The sequence below is a fragment of the Geotrypetes seraphini genome, chromosome 6, assembly GCF_902459505.1.
Source record: "Geotrypetes seraphini chromosome 6, aGeoSer1.1, whole genome shotgun sequence".
In the NCBI taxonomy this organism is placed as follows: Eukaryota; Metazoa; Chordata; class Amphibia; order Gymnophiona; family Dermophiidae; genus Geotrypetes; species Geotrypetes seraphini.
The window spans coordinates 242,840,330-242,863,274 of NC_047089.1; the positions used below are offsets into that span (position 1 = coordinate 242,840,330).

General features: G+C 44.9%; 1 protein-coding gene across 6 annotated transcripts in view; it reads left to right on the forward strand.

Annotated features, from left to right (window-relative positions):
- The window catches only part of SCML2 (Scm polycomb group protein like 2), a 198,704-nt gene that overhangs the window by 114,509 nt on the left and 61,250 nt on the right, over positions 1-22,945 (forward strand). For all 6 annotated transcript variants that reach the window (XM_033950597.1, XM_033950600.1, XM_033950595.1 and 3 more), the window contains one exon: positions 11,131-11,378. In XM_033950597.1, coding sequence (XP_033806488.1) covers positions 11,131-11,378 — 248 coding nt within the window. The remainder of the gene's footprint in view (positions 1-11,130; positions 11,379-22,945) is intronic.

The window sequence follows — 22,945 nt, forward strand, 5'->3', positions numbered from 1 at the left end:
GGGGCCTGATCTTCGCCTTTTGTCTCGTTGAGGCTCGCTCCTTCTAAAAAGCTGCGGTCTTCTCTGCCCCTTTGGGGCAGGTCTCCAAGCGAGAGACCCGCGGGGCTTGTGTTAGCTTCGGAGTTGGAAACTGATTTGATTTCCCCGACGAGGCAGGCGGCTGTCTCCCAGGGGTTTTCCTCAAGGCCTGCAGGGGAGTTTTCATTTGCCCCGTCTTCACCGAGGCTCCGCAAGCTGGTGCCTTGGACGCCTGGGTCCTCCCCAATTCGCCTTCCACGGGGCTGTTCTTTGTCACCCCTGAGGCTATTCAGTCGAGCCTCCTCGGTCTCTCATTCCCAAGACTCCGAGGCTCCTGCATTTTATTCGAGGGAAGTCTCCATCTCTTTCTCTGCTGACCCCAGATCTCGCTCTGGGTCGCCTCAGGAGGATGAGTCTTCTTCTCGAAACTCCTCCTTTACTCATTTATTTCTGATATGGGTAAGGCCCTGCAACTGGATCTCCAGTCTGAGTCCCGTTATACCCAGGAATACCTGGCTGCATCAGGTTCTCCGGCAGACATTTCTCCGGAACCTGCAGACATTTCTCTGGAACCTGGAGCCTCCTTATGCCATTCCCTCCAAATGAAAATTCTCAGCTTTCCCACCAATCCTTGGTGGTAGAGTCTTCCTTGAAAAAATCCAACCCCTCAAAGGTGTACGCCACGGTCCCTCCGGGCCAGGAGGGATGTACAATGAACAAGTTTGGGCGCCGTCTTTATCAAAACTCAATGATGGCGAACCGTGTTCTCAACTATAATTTTACCTTCACGTCCTATCTCAGGTTCTGTGTGGACGCTCTCCACTCGTTCCAGGTGGACATGCCAGCTTCTCGGCGTCAGGAGTTCCGTCTTCTCGAGGAGACGTTCTCCCAGCTCTGCCTTTATATGTTTCAGGCGGCTTATGATGCTTTCGAGTTGTGCTCGAGCGGCCTTTGCAATCGCCATGCGTCGCCTCGCCTGACTCAGGATTGTGGATATGGACCCCAACCTCCAGGATCATCTGGCCAATTTCCCTTGTGTGGGGAATGAGCTCTTTGATGATTCCATTGAGGCCGCCACCAAGCGCCTCTCAGAGCATGAACAGTCTTTCGCCTCTGGTGAGGCTTAAGCTGAAGACTCCTCCAGCTCGGCCGTACAAAATTCCTCCTCGGCAGTATCCACAGAAATCTACTCCTGCGTTCTCTCGGCTGCCTTCGAAGCGGCTGCAGCAACAGCAGCAGCGGCTGCAGCAACAGCAGCAGCGTCCTGCTGCCTGGGCCATCTTTTTGACAATTCCTATCTGAGCCGGCCAGCTCCCTTCCTTCTGGAGCGCTTCCCATCGGGGGTCATCTCCATCATTTCTATCCTCAGTGGGAAAGTCTTACCACCGACAGTTGGGTGCTTTCCATTGTCCGGGACGGGTACTCTCTTCACTTCAGTCGTGTACCCCCGGACTTTCCGCCAAGAGAGTTTCCTTCTGCCAGGTCTCAACTCCCTCTTCTTCTACGGGAAGCTTAAACCATCCTTCGCCTCCGGGCGGTCGAGGAGGTTCCTCCGGATCAGTGGAATACAGGGTTTTATTCCCGCTATTTTCTGGTTCCCAAGAAGACGGGAGATCCTGGACCTCAGGGCTCTAAATAAGTTTCTGGTCAAGGAAAAGTTCAGAATGCTCACCCTTCCTGATGGACGAGGGGACCTCAAGGAAGCTTACACGCACATTCCGATTCATCCGGCCTCTCGACGGTATCTGAGATTCCGCGTGGGGGATCTCCACTTCCAATATCGTGTTCTTCCCTTTGGCTTAGCAGCCTCACTAAAGGTTTTCATGAAATGCCTGGTAGTGGTGGCAGCGGCCCTGCGTCTCCGAGGGCTGCAGGTGTTTCCCTACCTCGATGACTGGTTGATCAAAGCTTCCTCTCGCCTGGAGGTTCTGTGTGCGACGAATCAAACTATTTTACTCCTTCAGAGTCTCTGATTCGAGGTGAACTTTCTCAGTCCCTCGAGTTTATCGGAGCGGTCCTGGACACGGTTCGCCTCCGCTCTTTCTTGCCTCGGCCTCGTCAGGAGGCCCTTGTTTGTTTGTGTCAGTGGGTGGTGGTCCTGTCCTCGGTCCTGGCTCGACTCATGATGGTCCTTCTCGGCCACATGGCCTCCACAGTTCACGTGACTCCTTTTGCCAGACTTCACCTCCGAATCCCTCAGTGGACCCTGGCATCCCAGTGGAACCAAGATCAGGATCATGTCTCTCAGATCATTGTCGTGACTCCTTTGTTGAAGCAGTCTCTACGCTGGTGGATGCTCTCTTCCAATCTTTCCAGAGGTTTTCTGTTTCATGCTCCTCCTCCGCAGAAGGTCCTCACAACGGACTCGTCGGCCTATGCTTGGGGTGCACATCTGGACAGTCTTCGCACTCAGGGTCTTTGGTCCTGTGCCGACCGCCTATGTCACATCAATCTGCTAGAGCTTCGGGCGGCTTCCTCGCTCTGAAAGCTTTTCGTCACCTGCTACCGTGGTGCTGGTTCGCACGGATAACCAGGTCGCCATGTATTATATCAACAAACAAGAGGGCACGGGGTCCCTGTTCCTGTGCCAAGAGGCAATGCGGCTCTGGGATTGGGCCATCCGCCGCAACATTTTTCTTCAAGCAGTCTACATTCAGGGCCAGCAGAATTGCCTGGCGGACAAGTTGAGTCATCTGCTGCAGCCTCACGAGTGGTCTCTCCATTTCTCGACCCTTCGTCAGGTGTTTGCTTGTTGGGGGACACGGGATGTCTAACTGTTCACTTCCCCCCTCAATCACAAGTTGCCCCGCTTCTGCTCCAGGATCTATGCCCCTCACAGGGTCGAGGCGGATGCCTTCCTTCTGGATTGGACGAACCTGTTTCTGAATGCGTTTCCTCCATTCCCGCTGATTCTGAAGACTCTCATCATGCTCAAGTCCACGCATGCCACCATGATTCTGATAGCTCCTCGGTGGCCCCTTCAGCCCTGGTTTTCCCTTCTGTTGCAGCTCAGTTCCAGGGAGCCTCTTCTTCTGCCTGGTTTTCCTTCTCTACTTACACAGAGTCGGAGATATCTTCTTCATCCCAACCTGCAGTCTCTGCACTTAACAGCTTGGTTCCTCGAGACTTAATACCCTCGTTCCAGTTCTCCCAGTCTGTGCTGGATGTTCTGGAGGCCTCCCGGACAATGTTACCATCAGAAGTGGACCCAGTTTTCTTCTTGGTGTGCTCAGCTGCGCCAGTCTGCCTCCTTGTCTTCTGTCCTGGATTATCTGTTGCATTTATCTGACGCTGGACTGCAGTCCTCATCGATTCGAGTCCACCTCAGTGCCACTGCTGCTTTTCATCAGCCGATTGATGGAAAACCTCTCTCTGTTCATCCTGTGGATTCCCGCTCCATGAAGGGCCTTTTTCACGTTCATCCGCCCCTTAAACCTTCTCCTGTGGTTTGGGATCTCAACGTGGTCTTTGCTTAGTTGATGAAGCCTCTTTTTGAGCCGCTGGTGCGGGCTCACTTGAAGTTTCTCACTTGGAAGGTTGTGTTTCTTATTGCCCTCACTTCTGCCTGTCGGGTCAATAAGCTTCAGGCCTTGGTGACGGACCCGCCTTTCAGTGTCTTCCATCATGATAAGGTGGTTCTCCATACCCATCCTAAATTCTTGCCTAAGGTTTGTTTCGGATTTTCACATCAACCAATCCATTGTTCTTCCTGTGCTTTTTTCCTGTGTTTCTTCTCTCATTCTGGAGAAGTGGCTCTGGCCTTCTACTTGCAGCGTACTGCTCCTCATCGTACTGCTCCCCAGTTGTTCATCTCTTTCGATCCTGATCGCTTGGGGCGATCTGTTTCTAAGCGGACCATTTCTAACTGGTTGGCCGCTTATATCTCTTTCTGTTACGCTCAGGCTGGTCTCTCCCTGCCAAGTCGAGTCACTGGCCACAAGGTCAGAGTAATGGCGGCGTCTGTTGCTTTCCTCCACTCGACTCCGATTGAGGAAATCTGCAAGGCTGCCACTTGGTCCTCGGTTCATACGTTCACCTCTCACTACTGTCTGGATGCTTTTTCCAGGCGTGATGGCCATTTTTGGCCAGTCAGTTTTGCAAAATCTGTCTCCTAACATGCCAACTCTCCCACCGTCCCTTTCTGGTTAGCTTGGAGGTCTCCTACATGTAGAGAATATGCTGCCTGCTTGTCCTGGGATAAAGCACAGTTACTTACCGTAACAGGTGTTATCCAGGGACAGCAGGCAGATATTCTCGCAACCCACCCACTTCCCCGGGTTGGCTTCTTTGCTAGCTATCTGAACTGAGGCCACGCTGAAGAGACGCATGCCTTAGGTCGGGCGGGAGGGGCACTCACGCATGCGTGGTCCACTCGCAAGCTTGAAGATCTTCAAGCAAGTCTGCTTGTGAGAACGTCCGCTAGGGGTCTCCGTAGATGACGTCACCCACATGTAGAGAATATCTGCTTGCTGTCCCTGGATAACACCTGTTACAGTAAGTAACTGTGCTTTTCTGGCTATCGGAAGCGTAAAACTTTTCAACCTTACATGACATCTACACTTAGGGAAATACTTGGAGGTCTTCAAGTCCCTTTCCTATTTTCCCTCTTACCCGGAGAGGAGTATGGGCTTGAGTTGTCTCCAGACTATTCATCCGTGGCTAACTCCTGGTCCAATTTTCTGGCTGGAAACCAGTTGTGCATGGGGAGTGTTTTACTGGAGATGGTTAAGACCAGAGGATAACGCTCAGTGATTCTGAATCCCTTCCCCCAACAGCTGCCACCGTGAAGACCAGCTCTCTGGAGGTTTATTTCTAGACATATCTAGTATGTTCTGTTGTTGCCTGAGTTTTTGAATGCTCTCTAATGTGCTGATTTCAAATGCAAATTTCCTCCCTGCTGTTTTCAATGCAGTACTTAATTTTATGGCTTTTCTCCTTTTCCTGTGTGAATAATTTCTCCTTTCAGTTATTTGCGAGGAAATTACTTCAGCATTCTTTTTGCCTCCTTCCCACCCCCAAAAAAGTGCCTTTCTGTCATTTTATTTCTATGTATTATGTTTATAATTGAGCATATTTGGTGTTATCATATTTTTATATAACTTTTGTTTAGCGAGCTTAAGTCTCCTGTTTTTTTTTGACACAGGACAGCTACTTTAAACCCCCCCCCAAAAAAAAACAAAACACCCCAACAATCCTGAACGCTTCCCTTGCTTCATTTGTGAAAATTTCTTTTTGTTATGAGACTCTAAATTAGCAACGCAAGCATTCCTCGTTTTAGCACCTTTTACAAAAGAGTTTGGTAATAGAGTCTAGCTTACATTGGCTTCATGTTCTTGTGAGTTTTCTCAGAAGACAAGCAGAACATTACTTTTTACACATGGGTGATGTCATCTAACGGCGCCTTCATGCGGATGCTATCCAGTGTTCTGCATCTTTAAGAAGCCTTTTGCAGCACTGTATCGCTCATGCGCGAGTGCCTTCCTGCCAATATTTATTTATTTCAATTTTTATCCCGCCCCCCCCCAGTAACTTAGAACGGTCTACAAGCAAACATTCACAGTGGAGTACATTTGAATAATACAAAGACTATACAGTAGTTTAAGTACAAGGTTAAGAATGGATTGTACAGCAATTTAAGTACAGATTAAGAATGGACTATACAGCAATTTAAGGAGAAGAGAGGGTAGAAGGAAGGGGGAGTTTAAGGGGGGTGAAGGGGTAGATTGCAGTTGTAATTTTAGTTGAAGAGGAGGGACTTTGCCACTTTCCGGAAGGTCATCCATGAGTTCTGTAATCTGATTTGCTGGGGGAGTTGGTTCCAGAGTTGAGGGATGAAGTGGCTGTAGGAGTGTTTGCAGATGGTTTCTGATAGGAGAGACCTTCCTGGGGGGGATGCATAGGCTTTTCTCCATTTCCGAGCGGAGGGGGCGGGTGGGGTTAGCTTGGATTCTATGTAGGCTGGGGTGGTGGCGTAGATTCTTTTATGCGCTATTATCAGGGCCTTGAATGCGCAGCGTTGGTTAATCGGAATCTAGTGCTCTGTGCGGAGGGCTGGGGAGATGGGGTCATGGTAGTTGAGGCTGTATAGGAGGCCGATTGTTGCGTTTTGTACCCACTGGAGGCGCTTGAGATATTCTTGGGCTACTCCATTAAATAGGGAGTTGCAGTAATCCATCCTGGAGAGGACATAGGCGTAGTGCACAAGACCTCTAGTCTGATTCTTTAATTGTTCTCTCTGTTGCAAATGCAGAAAAGAACACAGAAGGTAAGGCAGGCCCAGCAAGAGAGCCGGAGCCAGGTCAGGTTTTCAGGATCTCCACAATAAATATGCATGAGATAGATTTGCATCTCAAGGAGGCAGTGCATGCAAATCCATCTCATGCATATTCATGGTGGATATCCTGAAAATCTGGCCTGGCTCCGGCTCTCGAGGACCGGAATTGCCTACCCCTGCCCTAGAGGCACAGTCCAGGAGCTGTGGGTATACGAGAAACATCAGTGCCGGGAGGACTGCTATTTAATTTAAATGCCCCAGTTAAAAGATGTAGTGATTGTACACAGAGCATAGAAAATTTTTCTTCTTAGCTTTTTAGTTTATGAAAACATGTGGTCCAGTAGTAGGGAGACTTAAGGGTACACTTTTATCTGCAAACGCAGTGATTAGGACTAGATTTTGCTTCGTCTCTTAGTTCCTTTCCAGATTCTGTGACCCGGTGTAACCTTTGGTCTGTTTCTAAAGGCCGGGTGAAGGAAGCTTGAGCAGGTGACTGATGATCATTGTCAACAGACAATCAGCAAATTACTTTAGCAGGCACTCCTCCCCCTCTGCTTAAATTAACATGCAAATAATCCATCCCCGTTTGCTAATGTTTCTGAGCTGCACAAGTAGCTGGAGCTTTGTTACAGCCTTCCTGCTTCAGTTTCACTGCAAGACCTGCAACTCAAGTATCTTAATGGCTAGTGCTGTTGGGTTCCCCTGAATACGATTCGAGGTAGGAAGCTGCTGCTCCAGACCCCATTTGCCCTTATGCATTGTGAAATAATGTGCGGTGAAGATTTCTTTTCATTGTTTGCGTTGTTAACCTGCATGGAGTAAAAGCAATTGGTCATTGCAGCAAAAGCCTAAATATTTTGACTTAGATTTTCCATTTGGATTGCTAGTATGTTTTGTCGCCGTGGATATTTTTAAAAAGTAGCGTTTTCTAGTCTCATGTGCAGATGGTGATGGTCTGTAAGTTTAAAATATTTTTGCATTCAGAACAGAAGGCAAAGTAATGATTATTGATGTGCAATTCTGTATTAGATTCATACAGACCTGCACTTATTCATAGGGCTACTGTTAGAATTGTTCAATTTACTTAAGTATTTTATAGAAAATTCAAGCGTGCGCCATTTATGTATTTAGCAACACAATAAAATGCTGCTTCTAAGGCAGTTACATGCCATTATAGATGTATTTTTACAGTTTTACCGCGGCTCGAGAGAGTTTGCAGGACACTGGGCTATATTATATGATGCTGGCTCAAAAAAAATCTTAAAATTGCATATATGTATATTTATATTTAGAAACATTTTGAAACCAGATAAAATGAATGCTTTGAACTAGATCATTTTAAATGGTTGCCTTTCTGAAACCATATTTCAGTTTTCACTGTGTATCCACATTACTCATTGTGGAGGACAGCCAGCAGGAATAAATGTTCAGAGAATTAGCCATTTCCTTCTCTCCATAGCAGCTCACAATGAGTTTTCTACTCAAAACACAAAGTAAATGCTCAAGAGCATTACATCACAGTTACTTGTTAAACTGATGGCATGCTCATGCAGAATACTCTAAGGTAGTTCTAATTAAATATTAGAAAAGTCGCTCCAGGAATTACAAAGAAAAGATATAAAAAGGATGGCGTCGGTCCAGAGGAAGGCTACTAAAATGGTGCGTGGCCTTCATCATAAGGGCATATGGGGACCAACTTAAAGATCTCAATCTGTGTACTTTGTAGGAAAGGTGGGAGAGGGGAGAAATGATAGAAATGTAGGTTTAAATACCTACATAATGTAAATGCGAATGAGTCCGAGTCTCTTTCATATGAAAGGAAGCTCTGGAATGAGAGGGCATAGGATGAAGTTAAGAGGTGACAGGCTCCTGAGTAATCTGAGGAAATACTTTGTTACAGAAAAGGGGGGTAGATGCGTGGAACAATCTCCCGGAAGAGGTGATGGAGACAGACTGTGTCTAAATTCAAGAAAGCCTGGTATAAGCAGGTGGGATCTCTTAGAGCACAGGTGTCAAAGTCAGTCCTCGAGGGCCGGAATCCAGTCGGGTTTTCAGGATTTCACCAATGAATATGCATGAGATCTATGTGCATGCACTGCTTTCAATGCATATTCATTGGGGAAATCCTGAAAACCCGACTGGATTACGGCCCTCGAGGAGGGACTTTGACACCCCTGTCTTAGAGAGAGGAAGAGATAATGGTTACTGCGGATGGGCAGACTGGATGGGCCATTTGGACTTAATCTGCCATCATGTTACAGTGTTTATGTATATGTTTAGTAATTTTGTTCTTTATAAGAGTCTGTACCATTTTTGTCCATCATGCTCATAAATCTATAATTTCCCAGCTCACCTCTAAAACCCAATTTAAAAGTCTGTGTCACATTTGCCATCCTCCAATCTTATGTTTCCAGGCTTGATTTTTAAGATGTTACAAAGTATTAACATTAGCTCTGCAAGTTCATTTTTCTAGTTCCGTTAGTAGTCTGGGATGTATGCAGCCTAGGCCAGGCGATTTGCAACTCTTCAATCTATCAAATTGCACCATTATATCTTCCGGGTTTACAGAAACTTGTATCAGTTTCTCCAACTCATCAGGTATTTCCCCCCATATCTTCCTCAGTGAAAACCAAAGCAAAGAATCCATTTGGTCTCTGTATCATGGACTTTTCTTCCCTGAGTGCCCCTTTTACCCCTCTGTCAACTAGCAGTCCAATTAATTATTTTACTGACTTCTTGTTTCAAATATACCTAAAAAAGTTTTTATTGTGTGTTTTCACCTCCAGTGCAATCTTCTTTTCATATTTTCTCTTCGTCTTCCTCATCAGCACTTTGCATTTGATTTCATCTTCTGTTTCCTATTATCTTCTGTTGGATCCGTCTTCCATTTTCTGAACGATGTTCTTTTAGCTCTAATAGCTTCCTTCACCTCGTTTTTTTAGCCATGCCTGCTGTCATTTGGCCTTCCTTCCACCTTTTTTGAATAGGTGGAATATATCTGATCTCCGCTTCCAGGATGGTATTTTTTAATAACATCCACGCCTGATGCAAATTTTTGACCTTTGTAGCTGTTCCTCTAAGGCAGGGGTGTCAAAGTCCCTCCTCGAGGGCCGCAATCCATTCGGGTTTTCAGGATTTCCCCAAATGAACATGCATGAGATCTATTAGCATACAATGAAAGCAGTGCATGCAAATAGATCTCATGCATATTCATTGGGGAAGTCCTGAAAACCCGACTGGATTGCGACCCTCGAGGAGGGACTTTGACACCCCTGCTCTAAGGTCTTTTAAAAATTATTCTCCTCATTTTATTATCGTCTCCTTGTTGAAAGTTAAATGTTAACACATTAAATTATGCGTTCCAGAGTCCAGTAAGGACTAGGACTGGAATTGCTCCCCTTTTGTTGGTTCCTGAACCAGCTGCTCCATAAATCCATCCTTGATTTTGTCTAGGAACTTTGCATCACTTGTGTGCCCTGATGTTGTATTTATCCAGTCAGGGCCTGGTTCTAGTAACAGCGCTGTAAGTTAAGTGGTGGTTGGCGCCCTACCGTTGCCTAACTTAATTGTTTTAATAGGTGTTAATCAGTATGGTAATTAACTACATCGTTTAAAACCAATTAAGTCTTTATAAAGAATGGAAGCGCTTGAACCATTATATTCCCTCCCTATGTCCTAGAAGTCATAACTTAGCACGTTGTAGCCTGGGTTCATGAATATGGGCACGGGTAAACAGGGTTACCACATTTGTCCTGTACTGTGGAGGGATGGGGGGAGGGCAGAGGAGGGGTAAGGTTACCTTAAGCCAGGGAATAGCAGAGTCCAGTTCCCTTGAGCGTTATAGAGATCAGGGTGGAAGACCTTGATTTCCCTGTTGAAAGGAGTTGGGGGGGGTTAGATTGGGGGTTAGGAAGGTTTATGGGAGAGGTGGGAGGAAGAGGGTAGAGGGAGGTTTGGAATGGGAGGGAAGTTCTTGGACTAAAATATTGCTGCTCGTAGCTGATGAATACAGATGAATAGTTTATAGACTTCTGAAATAATGTCGTTTATTGTTGTGTACAGTATTTGTATTCTCCTGGGGTCCTTAATAATAAAAATTGTAGGTGCTTGCAGGCACCTACAAAAGAGGATGTTAATTGTGTTTACAGAGGTGCCTAACAGTGCCTAAGGTCAAAGTTGGCATGGTTTATGCTAGAAATGACCTTAGGCGCCTGGACGCAATTCTCGTCTCACCTGCATTATCAGTGCCTATGTTAGATTTTCTAAATGTGGGTACAGTGTACTATTGTTAGCAAAATTTTACACTATGTTTATTTAAGAAACTAGTTGTATTTTTAACCATTTGTATTTCGCTGATTATCCAGCCCTCTTCTGTGTAAACCCTCTTCCGCCTAGAAATCGTTTGGTTATGGCGGTATGGAAGAATAAAGTTATGTTATGTTATGTAAGCCGTGATTGGCACGCGACCGGCACTGTTTAGAGAGGCTGATATAGGCCCTCAGTGTCCGAATAGTTGAAGTTATCCATTATTATTGTGTTACCCAGTTTGTCTATCTCTATATATCTTCACTACTTTAATATACCAGCTTCTTATTCAATCTGTATTTATCTTTTTTTTTTTTTTTTTTTAATAACCATAATGAATATGTATGATATGGAGTATGCAAATGAATATGCTAAGGTATCATCCACCTTTTGTCACTGCCTACCCCGCCCCTCTTTTTAAATGAAACCGTCGAACTGTGCTCATGTTTAGGAAATTACTGCCAGAATGGCCCTGTGTTTATAAAATGTGTGTTTCCCACCAGCCTTAGCATTTATTTTGTTTTCTTTCTCAGTTTCTATCACCAAGAGTATTTTAAACACACCATCATCCCCACCCAAAGCGATCCGACGGTCAATGCAATCTGCGCAGAAGTCTCCAGTACCAGCACAACGGGGTAGGAAACTAGGTGAGAGCAGGTCTCCTGGACCAGTTACAGCCCCTAGGAAAGGCCGTCCTCCCAAAAATGCCTCGCTGGCAAAAAACGTTCCGCACAATGAAAATCTCAAAACAACAAGAAAATACCTAAATCCTAGAAAAAAGGTGAGTTTATATTTTTGTTTTCTATGTGTTAAGAAAAGTAGCATCCAGTCAAAGGCAACAGATGGGCGGCGTTCAGCAGCTCCACTAATATTTAGCGATGCTGCCTGCTGATATCTTGCTATTCTTGAGCAGATCCGCTGAAGCCAACTTCTCACACCTCACATAAGAATTGCCACTGCTGGGTCAGACCAGTGGTCCATTGTGCCCAGCAGTCCGCTCCCGCAGCGGCCCTTAGATAAAGGACCAGAGCCCTAACTCTGTCTAGCCTTACCTGTGTACGTTCTGGTTCAGCAGGAACTTGTCTAACTTTGTCTTGAATCCCTGGAGGGTGTTTTCACCTATAACAGCCTCTGGAAGAGCGTTCCAGTTTTCTACCACTCTCTGGGTGAAGAAGAACTTCCTTACTTTTGTACGGAATCTATCCCCTTTTAACTTCAGCGAGTGCCCTCTCATTCTCTCTACCTTGGAGAGGGTGAGCAACCTATATTTATCTACTAAGTCTATTCCCTTCATTATCTTGACCGTTTCGATCATGTTTCCTCTCAGTCTCCTCTTTTCAAGGGAGAAGAGGCCCAGTTTCTCCAATCTCTCACTTTACGACAACTTCTCCAGCCCCTTAACCAGTTTAGTTGCTCTTCTCTGGACCCTTTCGAGTAGTACCGTGTTCTTCTTCAAGGCTTATTGGACCTTCCGAATATGAGTTTCTCATGGAGAACTTTAGTGACACTCGCTCAAATCCTCATCAGTCCATTTTTACTATTTTCATAGTTCAGTTTTCGACACATCGCAGTCTTTGGCGCATCAATCCTCAATGCGTTGTAGATTGAAAACATCCTTGGTTATTTTAAAAATACTTATCTTGAGCTTGATCTTATGCAGTCAAATCTTGATACACACAGCTTGAGGATTGTAGTGCCCCAAAGAGTGTGATGTGTGGCAAATTAAAATATGAAAATAGCAAAACTGGACCAATGAGGATTTGAGTGGGTGTGATTGAAGTTCTCCATGAAACACATTCTGAAGGTCTGATAAGTCTTGAAACTGTGTGTGAGATTTGAGAAGTTGGTGGTGATTCGAAGTTCTCACAGTGGAGCTTTTCACAGAATAAATATTTGCATCATTCTTGAGCAGATGACGTAATAGATTCTTAGGTCCTTATTTTGTTTTTATGAGATTAGAATTTCATCTAATGGAAAATAAAATATGCCATTGTGTGTTATCAAATACACATTTCATTATCGCCTGGTAGACTGGTATAGTCTTTACGAATGGGTATTATACCTCACTGCTACCAGCAGGTGGAGACTGAGAACAAACAACCACGATAAAGCAATTACAAACAATACAAAATACAGCCCTAAGACTCATCTACTCATTGAAAAAATATGATCACATCACAGAAGCATACCACGACTCACACTGGCTCCCAATACAAGCAAGAGTACACTTCAAATTCTACTGCCTACTATACAAAGCTATTAATGGAGAAAGCCCAACATGCTGGAACAACTGACTAACCCAATACACCTCAACCAGGCACAGGAGAACCCACTCACTATTCACACACCCACCAACCAAAAATGTCAAAAGAGGAAAATTATATTACAATCTAATGGCCACCAAAGCAGCTAAACTAGACAGACAAATCACCAATCTGCTATCTACGACCACAGACTACAAAACCTTCAAAAAAAACCCTAAAACCATATTCTTCAAAAAACACATAAAACCTGTTTAACACTACCAGTTCTTTCCCTATCTCCACCTACCACACACTCCACCCTTATCTAATCTAAAATGTTTCTAATTATCCAACATGTTGCTCCTTAAGTTCTCGACAATTGTTTCAAGTTTCAAGTTTATTAGGATTTTATATACCGCCTATCAAGGTTATCTAAGCGGTTTTTACAATCAGGTACTCAAGCATTTTCCCTCTCTGTCCCGGTGGGCTCACAATCTATCTAATGTACCTGGGGCTATGGAGGATTAAGTGACTTGCCCAGAGTCACAAGGAGCAGTGCGGGGTTTGAACCCACAACCCCAGGGTGCTGAGGCTGTAGATCCAACCACTGCGCCACACACTCCTCCCCAATTGTTATGTAACTCTTAAGTTCTCGACAACTCTTATGTAATGCTTACGACAATTCTTATGCAATGTCACAATTCTTGTAACCTCCTTAAGTTCTCATGTAATTCTTAAGTTCTCGACAATTCTCATGTAATGCTTACGACAATTCTGATGTAATGTTACAACTCTTGTGTAATCCGCCTTGAACCGCAAGAATAGAATAGAATAGAAATCACTAATGTAATGTAATATATCAGTATAGCTTCCCCTCTTTCAATCCATTCTCCTCAGTCTCCTTTAAAGCAGGTGGTAAGACTAATTCAGCTCCCCTCTTAGTACTGTTGCAATTTTGTTTTGGACTCCTGGGTTCCCCTTTTGTGCCGGATAGAGCTTGGATGGGTCCTGTTTGGGGATCCGTCTGACCTCAGGGGTATTAAACTTGGTGGCTCTCGTGCTGGGTCTCTCCCCCCACCTTCCACCTCCCCACATTTTTGTAGAGGTGCCTCAGCCAGCGGACTGACCCTCTGGTTGGTCAGCCCTGCAGCTTTGAAGCTGTGGAGTCTGTTCTGAGTAAAAATTAAAAAAAAAAATCCTGAGATGTGCCGGTCTAAAGAGCTCAATTCCCTTTAAAACTGCCATTTGTATTGTTTTTTCTCATCTAACCGGCCTTTTTATTACAGCTAGGGTGTTTTTCAGCACATTGAGCACTTTAAGGAGAAAAAAAATGTTCCTTGTGCAAGCATTTTGCAGGCCGAAGCACTGGGGGAGTCTCGGCGGCAGTGGTTGCCGGCAGCTAGGGCACCCCGCCGCATGTACTTCGCGAAGGATTCCCTTCCTGTCGGAGCGGCTGGGAATTCCCTTTTTGTATTGGTCGGTTCCTCAGCATTAGTGTCAGGAAAGTCCCAAGCTTTTCAGACACAACAGGCCGCAGGAGCTCCGATTTTGGCGGGAACCTCCTCTTTCATTTCTGTTACCTCAGGTGACCTTCCCCCTGTTCTGGAAATACAGGGGCAAGGTATGGCAAGGTCCCCTTCTGGGGCAGGGAGTTCCTTGCGGCCGAAGGGGGTTCCCCCCCCCCCCTGAATTTATGTTAGCGTTTTGTAAAGCTTATGTGCTGGCGGCTGGAGGTTCCGTGTCCACTCAGGGGGTCTCAGGAGGGAGGGGGGGTGTTGCCCTTGACGTCTTCCCTGGTGCGGCCTCATACAATAGCGGTTTTGCCCCCCTCTGCTCCTCTCTCATCTCAACACCCGAGGGTTTTTTGGGATGAGGATTTTGACCGAGAAGCAAGATGTTATTGATGAGGACCTGGACCCTTGGGGAAATTTCCAGGATCCTCTTGGGGAGTCGGATTCCACCAGCAAGGGATTCGAGCACCCCCCCTCCCCGGTTGGCGAAGATGCATCTGCGGTGCGCATTTTTCAGTGGGTAGAGCTTCATGAATTAATTCTTCAGGTCTCCTCGGTTTTGCACTCTGAAGACACCGTGTACTTGCTTAAGGGGATCCGCTCTGCTTCCCGCTCTTGTCCTATGCATCAGGATATTCAGGATATTATGCTCGCACAGTGGCAGGTGCCGGAAGCCCCTTTTCGGTTTGCGCACTCTATGGCCCGCCTGTATCCCATTTCTGAAGGGAATAGGGACACTCTGAAGTCGCCTGTAGTGGACGTGGTGGTCTCGGCCATTTCTAAGAGGCATGGCGTGCCTGTTGAGGGTGTTGCGGCCTTGAAGAACCCGGAGGAGCGTAAGTTGGAGTCCCTCCTTAAACAGAGTTTTGATGTGACAGCTCTGGTGGTCCAGGCAGCGATGTATGGTGACTGGTGGCTCGGAAGTGTTTTTTCGCTGGGCCAAGCATGTCCTAGACTGTAAAACCGAGGCTAAGATTGAATTGGGTGCTTCTTATCTTTCAGATGCCATGTATGACCTTTTGCAAGTTTCTGCCAAGTTGTTGGCATTTTCAGTGGCAGCTCACAGTACATTGTGGCTGCACGCTTGGTCGGCGGACTCGGCGTCCAAAGCCAAGTTGACAAAGCTTTCCTTTTAAAGGATCTTTCTTGTTTGGTGAGGACCTGGACAGGTTGGTTCAGACTCTCACTGATTCTAAAGTGCCTCGTTTGCCTGAGGATAGGCCTAGGCTGCTGGCTCGAGGTGGCACTGCTCATGGGCGTGATTTCCACCATTTCCGCCCTGGTCGAGGAGCTGCCTCTTTTGAGTCCCCTGGGCTCTCTAGAGGCAGGTTCTTCCAGCGCATGCAATCCTTTCGTGGGGCCTGCCAGGGTACAGGTAGCACCCCTGCCGAGTCCCCTGCTGCCTGTCCTGCCCAATGGCTCCTTGCCGGCGCCTGTCTTGGTTCCAGTGGGTGCCCGGTTTTCTCCAAAGTGGGCAGACATCACGTCCAATCAGTGAGTTCTGGAGGTGATTCGGGATAGCTATGCTCTGGAGTTTGCCCGTTCCTTTCCAGATCATTTTCTCGCTTCTCCTTCGCAGGTAGCGTGGAAGCGGCAGGCCTTTCGCCAGACCCTTCAAAGATTGTTGGATCTCCACACGGGGGTACCAGGACCCCCGCAGGAATGGGGCACAGGTTGGTACTCGATTTATTTGTGGTGCCAAAGAAAGAAGGAACCTTTCGGCCTATCCTGGATTTGAAAGGGGTCAACAGAAACTCTGCGGTCTGATTCTGGCGGTTCAGCCGAGGGAATTTCTGACCTCTCTAGTTCTGACTGAGGCCTACTTACACATTCCTATTCGGGCCTTCCATCATCACTTCCTGCGCATTGTGATCTTGAGGCAACATTATCAGTTCTGGGCACTTCCCTTTGGTCTGGCCACGGCTCTGCGGACGTTCATCAAGGTGATGGTGGTCATCGTGACGGCATTGCGCAGAGAGGGCATTCTAGTTCATCCCTACCTGGACTACTGGTTGATTTGAGCGAAGTCGTTACAGAAGAGCACCCGGGTCACGGCTCGGGTGGTGGAGTTTCTGCAGTCGCTGGGATGGGTAGTCAACCTTGCCAAGAGCCAGTTGTCTCTCTCTCAGCGCCTGGAATATCTAGGGGTGCTGTTCGACACCTCCTTAGGGAAAGGTCTTCCTTTTGGAGGCCCGGTAAGCAAATTGCAATCTTGGATTTGCCTACTTATGGCATCCCGGTGTCCTCAGGCGCAGAATTTCCTCCAAGTCTTGGGATTGATGGCGGCCTTCCTCGATGTAGTGAGGTGGTCACAGGCCCACATGCGTCCTCAGAGGCACAGTCTGGATCACCCTGTTCCGCTTCTGGGCTTAGTTCGGGGCAGTCTTCATTGGTGGCTTCAGACCCCCCCATCTTGTACAAGGGGCGAGTCTGGATCAGCCTCAGTGGACGGTGCTGCTCACGGATGCCAGTCTTCTTGGTTGGGGAGCTCAGTGTCTAGGTCACTCAGCTCAGAGCACCTGGTCCATGGAGGAGGCTTCTTGGTCGATCAATGTCTTGGAAACCAGACTGGCGTTGCTAGCCTTCCAGTCCTTTCTGATGGGCAAGTCAGTCAGGGTTCTCTAAAATTGAAAGGGGATAGATTCCGTACGAATGTAAGGAAGTTCTTCTTCACCCAGAGAGTGGTAGAAAACTGGAACGCTCTTCCGGAGTCTGTCATAGGGGAAAACACCCTCCAGGGATTTAAGTCAAAGTTAGGCAAGTTCTGCTGAACCAGAACATACGCAGGTAGGGCTAGTCTCAGTTAGGGCACTGGTCTTTGACCAGAGGGCCGCTGCAAGAGCGGACTGCTGGGCACAATGGACCACTGGTCTGACCCAGCAGTGACAATTCTTATGTTCTTATGTTCTGTCAGACAATGCCGTGGCGTTGGCCTATGTCAGTCATCAGGGGGGCACCAGGAGCACTTTGGTGGCACAGGAGGCGACTCTGATCATGGTCTGGACAGAATCGCACCTTCAAGAAATATCAGCATCCCACATAGCCAGAGTGGCGAATGTTCAAGCAGACTTCCTAAGTCGTCATGTGCCAGATCCCAGAGAGTGGTATGTCAGCCCGGTGGCTTTTCAGTTGATAGTGCAGTCTTTGGGTCAGCCCCTCATGGACCTGATGGCCACAAGTGTCAACGCCAAAATGCCCCACTTTTTCAGTTGTCACAGAGATGGTCAGCCGAGGGCCTGGATGCTCTGGTTCAACCATGGCCAATGGAGGGATTGTTGTACGTGTTCTCTCCGTGGCCATTAGTGGGCAGAGTTCTTCTCCGCATAATTCACCATCCGAGCCTTATGGTTCTGGTGGCTCTGGATTGGCCTCGATTACACAACTACAATCTCTAATTTTTGATTTTGGCAGTTCTACTTTAAATCCCCTAATACTGGGTGATTTTAATATTCATTTTGATGATCTGAGTAATAATTACACAAAAACTTTTCTTTCATACATAAAGCAACTAGATTTAGATCCAATCATAACCCTCCCAACTCACCAGGCAGGCCATACAATTGATATGGCCCTAATACCATCAACTACAAAGAAAAAGTTACTATTAAACAACTGCCTACCAGTTCCATGGACCGATCATTTTCTAATCTCCTTAACATACTTATCTGCATATAATTCAAACCACAATAAACAACAAATAATTAATTTTCGAAACTATGATGATATCTCTGTTGATTCAATTCTTTCTTCATTCAAACTAGATTTTACTAAATCTAGTACTAACTCCTTAGATGAATTAACTAATTTATGGAATATGGCTTTAAAATCATTCTTAGATGAAACAGCACCCATACAAACCAAGGTAATATCCGCTCGAAAAATTCAAAATCCGTGGTTCACGGCCGAACTTTCTCTCATTAAACAACAAGTAAGATCTTCAGAACGTAAATGGAGAAAGAATAAAACTCAAACTAATCTAGAATTATTCAATGAACAATCTACATATTATAAAACAAAAATAAATCAAGTAAAAATGAAATACTACTCTGATAAAATACTTAAAGCTAAAAACTCATCCATATTATACAAAATATTAAATAGAATAACAACAACAAATTGCAAAGATTCACCAGATGAAATTGGAAATACTCTCACAGCTTAAGAACTTGCGGACTACTTTACTGAAAAAATCAATAACATTAGGAAAACTTTCACTATAACCCAATAAATAATAAATGATTATGATCAAATAAACTTGGAATCTTTAATCTCAAAGTGTTCTAAATTTAAACTACCTACTCAAAAAGACATTGAACTTATCTTAAAAACCATTAATATTAAGGGCTCGAAAGCTGATCCATTTCCTCCTTTCCTTCTAAAGCATTATTTTCATATTTTTGGACCATTTATTCACACCTTAATTACCGAGAGTTTGAACCAAAGCACTGTTCCAACGACGTGGAAAAAATCCATTATCCGTCTTATCATTAAAGATAAAAATGCAAGTTCCATAGATCCATCAAATTATAGACCAATAGCCAATATCCCTTTTTTGGCAAAATTGACAGAAAAAATAGTTTTCAACCAACTTTCTGATTTTGTGGAAAAGACCAATGTTCTTCATCCTAACCAAACTGGTTTTAGGCAACATTATAATACCGAACTTGCACTGATAGGTTTGACCACCTCAGTTCAATATTATCTGGACCACCATCAAACGACTTTGTTAATTTCACTAGATCTTTCTGCGGCTTTTGACACGATTGATCACCAGCTTCTTCTTAACAGACTTCACTCTATTGGTGTCACGGACCAAATTCTTTCCTGGTTCGTGTCTTATTTAACTAACCGCACTTCTACTGTTCTCTTCAGTGACACAACATCTAACTCTTCAACTACTTATGGGATTCCTCAAGGATCTATTCTATCTCCACTATTATTTAATATCTTCCTGGCTCCTTTGATTACCCTATGTCAGTCCGTGGGTTTTCAGGTGTTCGCATATGCAGACGATATTCAGCTCCTGCATCCAATAAATTCAAACAAAACATTTGATATTCAAGAGATCAGTGAAAAACTCGACCAAATTCATCATTGGTTAAACAGAAATAAACTTGCTCTTAATATTAAAAAAACCAACGTGATGCTCTTTCCATGGAAAGACAACTCTACTCTTATTGCTCCCATTACAATAAAAAACATACCATTACAAATAGTTAACAATATAAAAATCTTAGGGGTAACTTTTGATACAAAACTTAATTTGCATGATCATATTAGTACTATAGTTAAATCTACATTCTACAGATTACGTAGGATACGATCTATTGCAAAATTTCTTTGTCCGAAATCAATAAACATTCTCATTCATTCTTTAGTAATTTCTAAATTGGATTATTGTAATGCCCTTTTTAAGGGGATATCACTAAATGAAATTAAACGACTTCAAATTATTCAGAACGTATCCATTAAGCTCATCACTAAGTCTAGAAAATATGACCATGTTACACCCCTTTTGATAGATGCACATTGGCTCCCAGTTAATCATCGAATAACGTATAAACTCTGTCTGCTAGTTTTTAAGTCTCTTCTTTATAAAACCCCTGCATTCATATTTAAACATTTAATACCTTATCATTCAAACAGAACCCTGAGGTCTAATGAGCAAAACTTATTAACCATTCCATCACTTAAGATTATTAATACCAGACGTCAGTTTATTTTTTCTGTAACTGCTCCCCAAACTTGGAACGATCTCCCCATTTATCTACGGAATGAGCAAGATCTAGGAAAATTTAAAAGTAATCTAAAAACATTTCTTTTTAAAGATGCTTTTAATATTTAATTAAACAGTTCTTAAATTAGTGATTATATTTTACTGTGTTATGCTTTGTGTTTTGATTCCCCTAATGTATTTTTCCTTTGTTTTGCTTTTCTTTATTAATTGTATTTCAAACCCTTATCTTACCCTATGTAATGAGTATAAGTACTATGTATTAGTTTTTCCACCCCGTGGTATTATTTAAAGTCTGTATTGTATTGTCTCTATTTGACTATATTTTAATATGTTCATCGCTTAGAATTTGATTAAGCGATCAATCAAGAAAAATAATAAACTTGAAACTTGAAACTATGCGGATCTGGTGGCGGATCCTTTTCCTCTGCCTCTCTTGGACAACCTTCTTACTCAGGGTCCCATTCCAATGTTCGATCTGGGTTCCTTCTGTCTTACAGCTTGGCTCTTGAAAGGGGTCGCCTAGGTAAGAAGGGGTATTCAGATAAAGTGATCTCAACTCTTGTGGTCCCAGAGACTTTCCGTCTCTTGGGCTTATGTGAGGGTTTGATGTCTCTTTGAGGAGTGGTGTGCTGTACCTGGAGTGGTCTCTTTTCACACTTCCCTTCCTAACATCTTAGAGTTATTGCAGGATGGCCTGGACAGGGGACTGGCTTGGTCTTCTCTCCAGGTTCAGCTTGTGGCCTTGTCAGCCTTTCATGGGTTATTGAAAGGTCAGCGTTTGACTGCCACTCCTGATGTGATTTGTTTCTTGCATGTGGACAAATTGCTCAAGCCTTCTGTACGACCCTCTGTTCCATCTTGGGATCTGAATCTGGTTCTGTCAGTGCTAGTGTGCCCTCCTTTTGAACTGTTGAGCGACTGCTCTTTGAAGGACCTTACTCTTAAAGCGGTCTTCTTGGTGGCCATTACTTCAGCTAGACGTGCTTCTGAGCTGCAGGCTTTCTCTTGTAGGGCTCCCTTCTTGGAGTTTTCTAGGGAGCAGGTTGACTTGAAGCCTGTCCTTCTTTTCTTTTCTCCTTTTCATGTCAATCAGGCAATGGTCCTCCCGGTGTTGGGTAGCCGGGAGGGCTCTTCCGAGCAGAGATAGTTGCGCAAGTTGGATGTCATTCGGTTCCTTCGCTCTTATGTACAGAGGACCCAGGAGATCAGGAAATCAGATCATCTCTTTGTCCTTCTAGTGAGCCCTCGTAAGGAGGATGGCTCTTCTAAGGCTACTATTGCGCGCTGGATTAAGGAGACTTTTTCTTCCGCTTATCTTCTGAAGAAAAAGTCTGTTCCAGAATTTCTCAAGTCTTTTTCCACTAGGGGTCAGGCAGCTTCTTGGACTGAGTCTTCTCTAGTGTATCCAGTGGATATTTGCAAGGCTGCAGTTTGGCCTTCTCTGCAATCTTGTCAGACACTACCATGTGGATGTTCAAGCGCATCGGGACGCGGTGTTCGGTGAATGTGTTCTGATGTCGGCCCTTCAGGGGTACCACCCTTAATGGGTACTGCTTTGGTACGTCCCATTCGTAAGGACTATACCAGTCCACCAGGCGATACAGAAGGAGAAATTAGGTTCTTACCTGCTAATTTTCTTTCTGTTAGCCTGTAGACTGATATAGTCCCCCACCCTTATCTGTCTTTGTGCGGTGATTGTGGATTTTTGTTTTGCTCACATGCAGATTATGGGTTTTCTGCGGTTTCTAGGATTTTTCTAGGGCCGGGGAGAATTAAGAACAGCAGCTATGGCTCAGCTGGTGAGCTGTGTGGATATTTTCTATACCAGGATTAAGTTCTACACATGTTCCAACAGTAGTTTATAAGTGTTTGTTGTTTTTCTGCTCCTGTTCGGAGTGTGTGCTACTGTTTTCAGTTGAAGTCTTTCCTAGGTCCTGCTTGCCTATTCGGCAGACTGGATTACAAGAGCAGAAGCTATACGGATATACAAGTTTGTTCTCAGTCTCCACCTGCTGGTAGCAGTGAGGTATAATACCCATTTGTAAGGACTATACCAGTCTACAGGCGATCCTCTCTGCAGGCTGTGGTAATTAGCTGAAACTAAGATCGGAATGCCAGGGGGGAAGCTGGAGGATGCTGCAAAGAAGGGGGGTTGAGAACATGCAGGCCTTGGGGGAGGGGAAGATTTATAAACTATAGCAAATTTTACCTCATGCAAAATTGTCATTTCTTTAATAAGATGTTAACTATTTTTTCTGCGACCCTCCAAATACCTACAAATCCAAAATGTGGCCCTGCAAAGGGTTTGAGTTTGAGACTACTGACTTAGAAGAACCTCAATATCTGCTCGGCAGACTTTGCAAGTATGTACCTACACAGGCACTATGCTCGGGACAAGAGCTTTTGTTAGAAGCCCCGTCTTCTAATGACATTAAATTTGAGATCATAAGGGTGAAAATGTTTTCGTTGATGGCCCCAGTATGGTGGAGCGCACCACCAAAGGAATTAAGAACTGAAATGGATGCTGGTAAATTTAAAAGAAAACTGAAGACGCTGCTTTCTACAGAACACTTCGGCTGATGCCGCATCAGCAGTTTCAACAGAATAATAATAGAACCCGAAAAAAATGGGAGAGGAATGACAATGAAAAAAAGAAAAATCTCCCAAAACCCCAAGAAATAGAACTAGATGAGGAGGAGAGACAACCCGAACTATATCTGCACTGCTACCACACAAGCAACATAATAAAGAAATTTGGAGAAATTGAGAGAGCCCTCAGTCAAACAGCCTCCCACGGGGAAATCCCCAGAAATGTTGGCTGTCACTGGCTTACACCCAGAAAGGGTGTTAACTGTGA